General features: G+C 36.9%; 1 protein-coding gene across 2 annotated transcripts in view; it reads left to right on the top strand.

The window, feature by feature from the left end:
• Positions 1 to 12,428, top strand: part of CSMD2 (CUB and Sushi multiple domains 2) — a 642,692-nt gene that overhangs the window by 425,738 nt on the left and 204,526 nt on the right. For both annotated transcript variants that reach the window (XM_087970516.1, XM_087970515.1), the window contains 2 exons: positions 3,076 to 3,402; positions 10,671 to 10,865. In XM_087970516.1, coding sequence (XP_087826642.1) covers positions 3,076 to 3,402; positions 10,671 to 10,865 — 522 coding nt within the window. The remainder of the gene's footprint in view (positions 1 to 3,075; positions 3,403 to 10,670; positions 10,866 to 12,428) is intronic.

Raw genomic sequence — 12,428 nt, 5'->3', positions numbered from 1 at the left:
TGCAAACAGACCTAGCCTAGGGGGAAGAAAGGAACAAATGTGATGGGTCCAAGTTTGAAATTCCAGTTAATGGCTTTCAAAAGTAGACAAATTTATTAGTTATGCACCATCATATTGATAGTCCTCAGAGCAGACAAAATTCAGTCATTTTGAATGACAGTCATTCACCAAATGTCAACCATCTTTAGGTGCAGGAAGATCACAAATAGGGGTTAGTGATGCTTCTGGGTTAATTTTAGTTTCCTCTGCTTGATCTTATGAATATTTAGACTTAATGAATCTACAATTACAGAATAACAGAGTTGGAAGGGACCTTGGAGGTTTTCTAGTCAGGAGATATTATATCATTCCAGACAAATGACTGTCCAATCTCTTCTTTAAAACCTCCAGTGAGATGTAGTTGAAGACATCAAGACCAAGTCATCTTAGGGCAACTTGATCAAGATCTGTACTAAACCATTTCTACTGCTTCCTTTCATGTCATGTGTGTGTATATGTGTGTGAGAGTGCATGGGAACTGTTTGAGAAGGAAAGGTATGATGAAATCCATCCCTATGTCTCCAATATATATCCATGAAAAACTCAACATGTGTTGCAAGAAAATGACTTCCATGCTGCTATGATGAAATTGCAGTTTGACTTAAAACAGGGATGGAATTCTACCGTTCGGTCCACCTCTGTAGAACCAATACTTCTGAAGAGCAGCAGACATAGAGCATACATAGAACCGGTTCTATGTCTGCTGCTGTTTTGGCCCACCCGCCTGTTCAGGCTCTTACCTGACCTTTATTTCCTGCTTTTACAACTGCAGCTGTTTTGCGCGACACAGCTGTGGTTGAAAAAGCAGGAAAAAAATGCTTTCTCAAATGTTGCGCACCCGCACGCAGCGCTGCTCAGCTGTCCAGGCAGCTAGCTGACAATGATATACACACGCACGCAGCGCATGTCAGGCACACATGCATGCGAAGTGCGCACACACAAAACGTAAAATCACCGAACCGGTAGTTACACTGGTTGGATCCCACCCCTGACTTAAAGGCTAGTTCTGAACTAATAAATAAACTGAGCTGACAAACCAATAGATGTCTGAAGAGTTTCATGAAAATCCACTGATAGAAGTGTAATTTGAAGTTACCTTGTTAAATATTTCAATATTTTAAATATCTGGTCTGCCCAGCTTTGAATGAATTATTGCCAATGTTGGTCCCCTGCACACTTTGAGTAGACAGCCTTGGTTTGTGGAAAAGGTTTACCTCAGCATCCATAAAAAAAAGATAAGCTGGGTTATCTTGGCTATTATAAGAAATGTCCTTTACAGCTAGTCCTTCCTTAACAACTGCTCAAAGTTATGACAGACACCCCCCGCCCCCCAAAAAAGTTACGAACCGTCCTTGAAGTTACAACCACTGTTCCCTGCATTTCCCCTCATGGTCATGTATCACATTTTGGGTGCTTAGCAACTAGCTTGCATTTATGACTGGTTGAAGTGTTCTGTAGACACATGACCACAATTGACTGGCACTTTTTGCCAGCAAAAAACATTGATTTGAAATCATTTTATGACCATATGGTTTGCTTAGTGGCTCTGTGATCCACTTAATGATCATGGCTTTATGACTATCATAAAAACAGTTATAAAATCAAGTCAGGTCATGTGGTGACCTGCTTAACTACTACAAGGACTAACAGTGGAAATTCTAGCCTCAGTTGTGTTTGTTAAGGGAAGACTATCTGTATTATCATTAATCTTTGTTCTTTACAAAAGAAACTTTTCCCTTGCTTTTTAAACAGTAAATGAAAGAATTCCTTTATGCCCCCTTGAATTTCTGAAAGGAAATCACCATATGAATCTAAAACACCAACAAAAATTGAAAAAAATAATAAGAGCCTGTAGTAGAACAAGCAAAAATAGCAAAAACAGCCATATGCTTATATAAGAATTTGTGTCTTAATGTACAGTTTGATCTTATTCTACCAATTATTAAAGCAATATCAGTGGTCAATTTCAAAATATTTTGTCAGAAAATTATTTCAAATACTGTATGTTATAGAAAAAATATTTAAATCAAGCAAATACACAAATGGACTTGGAATGCCTGAAATGAACAAATAATTTTATCATATCCAATTGCTGAATCTCATACTTAATGTAACATTCCTAAGTTCTAAAAATTGGGTTGTTTTCCACAACTTCATATACACAGTTTTAACTGAAATTTAATTACTCATTCTGTAAAGCACATTAGTGAAGACTCCTTTAGGGTTAATAAATATTGCTTCTTCCTTTATTGCATTTTCAACTTGAATTCAGACCTACTTTCCTCCAAATGAAGATCCCTTTGAAAATCCCTCCTTATTTATTTGAAAATGGGTAGAAATGTTGAACCATGTATCATACATATGGTTGTTGTTTTTAATTATACTTCACTCTTCTAAATTTCTCTTCAATCAAAGAAGACAGCAAATCTTTTTTTCCCCTTTTTGGTAGTTCATTGTTTTATTGTATAAAAGATCCAATTAATACATTACAGAATTCATATATCAGTTATGTATAATGGCATTTCTACAAAAAAAAAACCACCTAAATTTTCCTGACACAATAATTTGATAACTAAAGATAAGAAAAGAATTACATCAGTGTAAATTTGAGGTGTTAATGACTGTACAGTTACTTCAACTGTACAAATAAAGCTAAGGGTGGCATTAATAGGCTATCACAAACTGCATATATATTTTTTAATATAATAAGGATTTCTATTTGTAGCTTGATACGTAATATTGAGATCTCCAGTCTATAATTGTTACTGTTCATGAATATTCCAAAGAAGGAAAATAGAAAACGAAACAAAGATTAAAAGCGGGGCAGGGAAGCTGCTTTGAGAAATAGATAACTTTATATTTAACTGACAAGATAGCAATTCTTGAGTTTAATTTTCTGTTTTTCATTTTACATTGTCTTTACAACCCAAGAATGCAAAAAACGGGCATTAAATTCATCTGATTAAGTTGCATGCATAATGACACTCCTCTCCTCCTTCCTTCCTTCCTTCCTTCCTTTTGTTTCTTTCACTGCAGTTTCCTGCTTCTTCAATTTCACCAGTCCATCTGGGATTGTGCTCTCCCCGAATTACCCTGAGGAATATGGCAGCAGCTTGCACTGCGTCTGGCTAATCATTGCAAATCCTGAAAGTCGGATCCATTTGGCTTTCAATGATTTTGATGTGGAGCCTCAGTTTGACTTCTTGGCGGTGAAGGATGGTGGAACAGCTGAATCACCCACCCTTGGGACATTCTCTGGAAGCCAACTCCCATCTTCTCTGACCAGTAGTGGCCATGTTGCCAGGTTGGAATTCCAGACAGATCACTCCACTGAGAAGCGTGGCTTCAACATCACGTTTACCAGTAAGTCAACAGAAAGCAAAGGATGACAGTACACAAACAGGTGTGCAAGGAAGATTCAGGGCCACCTCTTTGTTGTTTTGAATCAGAGTGGCAGCTAGAAATACTCAGATCAGTATATATGCTACTGCTGGTAAATCAGCATTGGGTCTGATGGGGTTTGGTTTGGTTTTCTCCAAGATATTTCATGATAGAAGGCTTCCATTCTTAACCAATCTTAAACAGTAAATGAAATAGATAATTGATATGCTACACAAGAAAGCATGACCCTCTAGCTTAATATTTATGAACAGGAGTCATTTTGGTCTCTACCAAGGTTCTACTAGAATGGAGACAATATCCTGTTTGGGGAGGAGGATGCACACTCAGCATCACAGCCATTTGTGAACAATCAAGGCTTCCAAAGGAGATTTATTTACTTATTTATCAAATTCACATGGTCTCCCATCCTGCGCAAAGCAAGTAGGGGTGGTTACAATAAAACCAACAATAAAACATTTTACAAATTCAGATTAAAACAATAAAACATAAATAGAAATGTATAGGGGACTACAGTGGCAGAAAAGGCTTGTCTTCTGGGTCCCACCGGTTGAAAGTCCTTAATAAATGGGACCTGTAAAATGCCCCTCCCCCCCCCCAACAGGTCTGATGGGATAACAGAATAATAGTGTTGAAAGGGATCTTGGTTCTGGTCTTCTAGTCCAATGCCCTGTTCAAGGAGGAGACCCTATATCATTTGAGACAAATGGTTGGTCAAGTCTCTTCTTAAAAACCTCAGCGATAGAGCACCTACAACTTTTGAAAGCAAATTGTTCCACTGATTAATTGTTCTAACTGTCAGGAAATTCCTCCTTAGTTCTAGGTTGCTTCTCTCCTTGATTATTTTCCATCTGTTGTTTCTTGTCCTGTCTTCAAATGCTTTGGAGAATAGTTTGACTCCCTCTTCTTTGGGGCAACCCCTGAGATATTGGAACACTCCTATCATGTCACCTCTAATCCTTCTTTTCATTAAACTAGACATACCCAATTCCTGCAACCATTATGCATATATTTAAGGATGGGTGAGTGTAATCAGGGAGAGGTAGTCCTTCAGATCTCAGCCCTAAAAAGATGCTGCCCGAAAACCAGCATCTTGAATTGGGCCCAGAAGTAAACTGGTAACCAACCAACTTAGAATGCATCTACCACATGCTCTTGAAATTGAAAACTGTCCCATGATCCAAGAGATTATCACTACTGTACTTTCACCATATTTTCCTAACATATGGAGCCTCTCTGCATATCTTCCTTTAATTTATGTTGCTGAATATAAATTGCTCGAGAATCTTTTTAAAATGCAAATTGCCCTTCTTTCATTCTTTGACATGTCAATTTCTCTGGTTCTTTAACATATTTTTTCCTTGTAAATTCTCACTGTCTTTCCCAATATAGCTAGCATTATTTGTTTGCAGCTATCTGTTCTGCATCCTCTTTTCAGATAATTTTCAGGTAAATTAAACCTCATAAGTGAATGACAAATGTCAGCATCATTTGATGTTAATGTGCTTTGCAGCTGCAAAGTTCCACTGACTCCCGAAGGGATCTGTGGCATATACATATTTGTAGCTTTTGAATATTTAAGGCCAGACTGCATATTTTGACTAAAATCTGGCAATCCCTGTTTTCACATCTTTGCAGAATGAGAAATAGCATAAGTGGGAGCTACAATTAAGTTAAAAATGTATTGCAAGTTTCTCTGAATTGATTGATGTGGCAAGTGAACAGGTTTGGGTTCAGTTTTTAATTCTGCAGTACAGGAAGACCTCAACTTACAACGACAACTGAAGCCAGAATTCCCATTGCTAAGCAAGGGGGTTGTTAGTGAGTCACACCTGATTTAATGACCATTTTTGCTACAGTTTTCAAAAGAATAACTGCAATTGTTAAATGAGCCATGATCCCCCATTTGCTTGTTGGAAGTCAACTGGAAAGGTCACAGATGGTAATCACATGACCCTGCAACCATTGTAAATATATGTGGATTGCCATGCACTTGGATTTTGATGCTGTGACAGTCATAAGTGTGAAGAACGGTGATAATTCATTTTTCTCAGTGCCCATTATAACTTTGAATTGTCACTAAGCAAATGGTTGTAAGTACAGTAGACTATGTGTAGTTGGCCAAAGTTACATACATACCTCCCTAATTTCCCTTCTACCCACTCACCCCACTCACACACACACACACCAATATTCAGGAAGATAAGTCAGTATTGTGGGATAGGAGTAACACAAGAGCTAACATTTAATAAAAACTTTTGATAATAGTTTAAGCCTTGTAGTCATGAGGTTGACAGTGGAGGATAACATTAAAAATTGATTATGCTCCCCCCCGCCCCAAATGCTCCACTACAATATGTATTTTCTGAATCTCCAGTGCTTTTGAACAAATCTTGTCTAGGGAAAATTGAAAATAATGTAATATTCAATCTATTCACGTAGAAAAAAATTAAAACCCATGCAAATCACAATATGTTTTAAAATTATACTAGTTCAGTAGTTCTTATACTGTAAGACCAGGCTCATAATACAAATGTTTGTTATAAACCATCAAAATCCTTAAATTTAGCACTTATATGAGCTTAAGCCACCCATTAAACCATATATGGTTTGGGAAAAAGTCAAAATCCCAGATGTAGATTTATTTTGCAATTATTGTAAAATACATTTTAATATGTGGTAAACAATCACAGCCCAGAAAATAAAGCTAGATAGTTAATTTAATATATAGATATATATAGATACAGTTTTAACACTGGTCTGTGACCGTAATAAAAATGCATTGATTGATTGATACAGTTTTAACTGATTAAAAATGTCTTTATTACTTTATTTGTTTGTTAAGCTTGCCCCAATCTATAGATTGCAGATAACATAAAACAAAATATATTAACAATAAACAAGTAGTTCTCGACTTATAACCACAATTGAGCCCAGAATTTTTGTGAGAAATTTGTTAAATGAGTTTTGCCCCATTTTATGACTTTTATTGCCACATTTGTTAAATGAATCACTGCAGTTAAATTAGTAACATGGTTGTTAAGTGAATCTGATTTTCCCATTTATTTTTCTTATTATGTGACTGTGGGGATGGAGCAATGGTCATAAGTGGGGAAAATGGTCATAAGTCACTTTTTTTCAGTGTCATTGTAATGTCAAATGGTCACTAAATGAACTGTTGTAAGTCGAGAACTACCTGTACCAAAACAAATAAACTCTCCCACTCACAAATGGATACACATAAACAATTCAGCTGGGATTAAAGGTTTGGTGAAATATGTTTCTGTACTTTATGGAACTTCAAGAGGGCAAAGGCCAGAACAGAAAGCTTATTATCTTTTCCACATACCACATTTCTCTTTTTTATATATACAATTTTATTAAGTTTTTTTTTGAAAAAGAAGATAATACAAAATAATACAAAACTAATACAAAATAACAAAAATAAAAAGAAATCAAAGAGAAAGCTAAAAGTACAAGAAGGGGAGGCGGAGTAAAAGGAAAAATGGAAAGGAAAAAAAAAGGTACAAGTAGTAGCTTCCAATTTTCTTTATAGCAGTTACAAATTTACTTCTTGCTCTACAACCACTCTTCTTTCTATAATCATCCTGTCTGATCATTAAAACCATAAATCATGTTTGTTTGTTTGTTTGTTTGTCTTTTATCCAAAAAGGAGTTTCCAGTCGATAGTAGACTTAGATATTGTCTTTTCTTGGATCAAATAAGACAATTTAGCCATCTAAGCAAGTTCCATCATCTTCACCAACCATTCCTTTATTGTGGGTAGCCCTGAATCTTCCCATCTTTGTGGAGCCAGATCTTTGCATCTTTCCCACATTTTGCATGGAAGACCATGCTTTGCAAGTCCCCTACTTATGGACAGATTTGATTTTGGCAAAGCAGTACCTGATACATCCTGGCACTTATGCCATATAGAGCTTTGTAGGTTATAACCAATACTTCAACTTAGACCTAGAAAACTGGTGGTAGCCAGTGCAGTGATTTCATGATCACTGTTATCCTGCAAAAGCTGAACTGGCCAACTAATTGATCCTCTAAGGCTCCTGAAACAACCAAATACTGTACACTATAAAGTGAAGAAACAACTTCATTGCCTATAGCAAAAACAACAGCAATAATTATTTTTGGATCCTCTTAATTCCAAGCTTTTCATAGTTGAGTGAATGGCAGTTTCACATGGCAATTTTCATTCAAGCTCTCTCCTATAATTTTCTATGGAACATGATTTGATTGACTTGGCAAGAATGATAAATGACCTTTGTTACAACAGTGGTTAACAGCTCTACAAAATTAATGGGATTTCTGGTTGGCGACTGCAACCCTGCTATTATTAAAAAATAATTTGTCATACTAGATTAGAGGACAGGTTCATCAAAGTCAGCTAACCTATATTTTCGGGGGATTGAGGGGGCTTTATTTTTGTCACTTGGTTGTTAGTGGGTTCTTGATCTTTGCTTAAATTGTTGTTGGTAAAGTTTTAAATTTTCCTAAAGATGAAACTCAGATACTCTGGCCACCTAATGAGAAGGAAGGACTCACTGGAGAAGAGCCTAATGCTGGGAAAGATTGAGGGCAATAGAAGAAGGGGAAGACAGAGAATGAGGTGGCTGGATAGAGTCACTGAGGCAGTAGGTGTGAGCTTAAATGGACTCCGGAGGATGGTAGAGGACAGGAAGGCCTGGAGGAACATTGTCCATGGGTCGCGATGGGTCAGATATGACTTCCCAACTAACAACAACAACACAAGTTTTAAAAGTGTAGATTTGGATTGGGAGTAAGAAAGTTATCCTTGTCACAATATGCATGGAAAAGCTACCTCAAGTCTGAAAACATACACTTTGCATGTGGCAGATCTCAGAATAATCCCCTAACCTCTCCAAATTGAATTGGCAAAACATTCCAGCCTACACATCTGGTGACCTCCTTCATGCAAACAATCTTATTTTTCAAAAAAGAAAAATATAACTATAATGACAAGAACACCATTCGATTGTTATGAACATATTGAATAAAGGGAAATAAAGTGTCGTTCAGCTCTCCTGTCTCTCATGTACTGTCGTACAAGTTGTTATTGAATCCTGATTCCATGAATGCAATATTCAGTTTCAGAAGCTTCTTTTCTTGTAGTTGTAAACCTAGATGCCAATAACCGAAAATGGATTAAGTCTATGTAGCAAGTTATATTGAAGACACCAGCAAAGATGCATAGTAAACCAATAAATGTTGGCATTTAAAAATCCCCACTTATTTAAAGAAAAGAAAGCCCAAAACAAACTATTACTATAGGACACATAATTCATACCAATAGCCCTGAAGCTTCTCATCCACCTAATGAAATGGTATAATTGATATTGTTTGCCAAACCTCAAAACATTTTGTTTGATAAAGTAGTGTACTTCTAAGTTCACAACATCTGTTTTTAAGAGCAAATATTCACTTCAAGAATTCTGAGTATTTTAAGGTTCAAGAAGTATCTCAAGCTGAGAAGAGTAAATGTAAAGTTAGGGAGGGAGGGAGGGAGGATAGGAAAGGAAGGGGTGTGCTGAAACCCTATATTATTGGCATGTGTTAAGGCAGGGGTCCCCAATCTGTGGGCCGTGAAGGCTTTGCAACCGGGCCACGGAAATGGCTGATGAGCATGCACACATGCATCCTCACTTGCTTGAACAGCAGGCGAGCATGTGTGTGGTCCATTTAAGTGAGCAGCAGGTGTGCAAATGAAGCTATCCGTGACCTTGTTAGCCACTCACACCTCTTTCCTCTCACGGCGGTCCGCAAAGCCAGAAACGTCAGGGAACTCTGTGTTAAGGCATTCAAAACTATTTTTTTAATTTGGTATTCAAGACCTACCCATTTTCTCTGGGCAACATTTATATCATATGAATTATGGATTAAATATTTATAGCTAGAGATGCGTGGATTTTATTGTTATTTTATGGTTTTGTAAATCACCCTAAAGGCAATTATTTCTATCCTCTATCAAGGCCAGATATTAGTATTGAATATAACTATTCTGACTTGATTCTGGATATAGACATTCCTCTAATTATCTTGTGCCATGCATATTTATTTTTATTAAACAAATTTATATAGCCACTTATATAACCCAAAACCAAGGCAACCCTCCTCTTCTTTCTCTCCTGCAAATAATCTTTGTACACCCATAAAAGAGAAACAACAAATACTTTTCTCTTCCTGTGAACTATATAATTTTCTTTCTTGATATCATATATACCATTTTAAGGTTATAAGTGTAAAAACTTACATTCCCACAATGCAAAATCTAAGCTATTTCTATCAAATAAGCAAGTTTGTTACGAAAAACCTCTAAGCCTTGTAGTCATGAGGTTTACATCTGTTTCTCCATCATATGAGTCAATCAATCAATCACATATTTATTACAGTCAAATTAAAAATGCTCAAATAGTACCTAGTTAAAAGTTCTAGAATAAAATAATGACAAATAACAAATAAAATCTATGTTGAAATCATAATTTGGCAGCCTACCTATCAGTTGCACATACACAAGAGCATAACCTAAGCTATATTAAGCTATATTAATTGTTAAATCGCAAAAGTCTATAGTTATTAGGTACTAAAATACAGCAGGGGGATAATATTAAAAGATTTGGTGCATTAATTGTATAAAATTATTATAATTGAGTATTCATCAATTTTCAGGGAATCTTTAGTGTTGCTATCCAGAATCTAGCTACCTATACTGTGACTACGATCCATTCATATTTAAGCAACCACTGAAGTGGTGTCGGACTGGCCAGGATACCTATTAATTATCGGGAAAATAAATTTTCTTTGAATGTTTGTATAAAAAGAGCAGCGAAGAAGGACATGTCCAGAGATTTCCACCTCTCCAGAATCACAGGGACAAGAGTCTTTCAGTCCTCACGTGGGCCTAATGCTTCATATAACCATATAACAACGTGGCTTCATTAAAGCAAGCACCTACACGTCCTTCTCAATAACCCAGATAAAGTCTTCAGGTCCACACTGGAGATGCATTTCGGACTGGCAAGATTGCTAACAGAAGGCAGGAGATAGCAAAGGAATAAAATGAGATGGTTTTTTTGATGCCCATGAATGCGTTAACCACAATTCATCTCTGAAGACAAGAAGCCTAAGGCGAACGCAGAGAACCATTTTGTTTGGGGTAAAATGCTTTTGCTTCACCAGGTTTTCTTGTTTCTTTCCAGCCTTCAGACATAATGAGTGTCCCGACCCAGGAGTGCCCGTCAATGGAAAACGCTTTGGTGATAGCCTCCAACTTGGAAGCTCAGTCTCTTTCCTGTGTGATGAAGGCTTTATAAGGACCCATGGCTCAGAAACAGTCACCTGTGTCTTGAAAGAAGGCAATGTGGTTTGGGATAATGCAGTCCTGAGATGTGAAGGTAAATTACCACGTGGGCTTCTCATTTTCCTTAGTTATAACTTTTTAGAGAAGGTGAGAAATATAATAAGTATCTGAGGAACTAATGGATATGAATTTTGATGCAAATTGATGTAACTGCAGGGGCATCTGGAGCTTTGGGAGGAAGCCAAGAAGGGAAGGTGATAGCTGTGATTACATGATCAAATCCCATCCTTTGTGATGACACATGTAAATAAGTGGGTTGTCTTCAATCATGTGGTTGTGGACAGCATCTTGACTTTATAGCCTCCTCCCGATGTCCTGGATATTCCTGCATGACTTACAGCTGCTTTGGTAGAATTTCCAGCTCGATTGGAGGGAAGTGGTGAGCTTAGAGTCTTTGCGTTGCAGGCAGTGCCACAGGCCTGTCTTCCCCCAGAATCTTGGAAGCCTTATCTGACCATTCCCATGAGAATACAGTCAGTTTGGCAACATTCATAGCTGACTAACAATACTGCCTCTGCTTGAGTTGAGTCACGCATAGTTCTGGTTGCTTGCATTAACAAGCTGCTAGATTAACTTAAAAAAAATATTGGACTCATGCTTTCTCTGTGTCTTTTTGGCCTTTTGCTCTGTTAAGTTTCCAGCAGAATTTAATGCTATATTTAGATTGAGGTAGGTTACATTAAAATGTTGTGAGATAAACCACATTTCATTATTCAATATTTTTATAAGTATAATTCCATGCCTTCTTGATTTCTTCATGGAGTTTGGAAATGACTAAAGATGAAATCATCCCAAATGGGAAAAAAAATAGTTTATTGATTCATTGAGCTTCACTTAGGTCAGTTTTAGTTAGCTTCATTCCCTTAATTCTATACAAAAGGCAAAATTACCACATGAAATATTCTCCCACCAGGAAAAAAAAAGTTGTAAGGGAGACATAGTATCTCTCTGGAACACCCTGCCACCAAGAATATTAATGTCAAGTATAAGGACAGATGGATAGTTGCAACTGAAATCCTACACAGAATGCCCAGGGTTTTATTAAATTCCCTCATGTACTGAGCTGCTGAGATGTAGGTCCCCCAAGACTGGTCCAGTGCAAATTCTATTATGTGACACAATTGCCCCATCAATCAATTTGGGGATTATTGTTATTAGTTTTAATTTATTTAGAAAGATAACATTTAATTTCAAATATTGTATCAATTTGCATCCAGCCCAAAAGCATGATAGTCACATTAGAATCGATGCATTGAATAAAAGAACAATTCTGGGGATTTCTAAATCTATTTTATTTTGGTGAACTTGGTGCCTGCCTCTTGGGGAAAAGCCTGCAAAAAATTGCTTTTTGGAAATGAGTCTCCAGCCCAGCAATTGCTTCATGATAGCCGATTCTGACCTGGGGCCTTCTGAATGCAGTAGATACCAACTTGCATAGTCCTCAACCAATATGGGCAGTGGCCAAGCAGGCTGGGTTAATAGTGGGGAAAAACTGACGTGTTTGAAGTTATGACTGAGCAAAATGGAGAAAAGATTTAAGAAGGAAGTTTAAATCACAGATACAGCAGAACACTCTCTTTTATTCCTCCCTCACACA

The sequence above is a fragment of the Notechis scutatus genome, chromosome 8 (genome assembly GCF_049901735.1).
Source record: "Notechis scutatus isolate UNSWTSFEM ecotype Mainland chromosome 8, rNotScu1.2, whole genome shotgun sequence".
Taxonomy (NCBI): Eukaryota; Metazoa; Chordata; class Lepidosauria; order Squamata; family Elapidae; genus Notechis; species Notechis scutatus.
The sequence above is the reverse complement of the archived record's forward strand: the minus strand, read 5'-3'. Positions and strand labels throughout refer to the sequence as shown.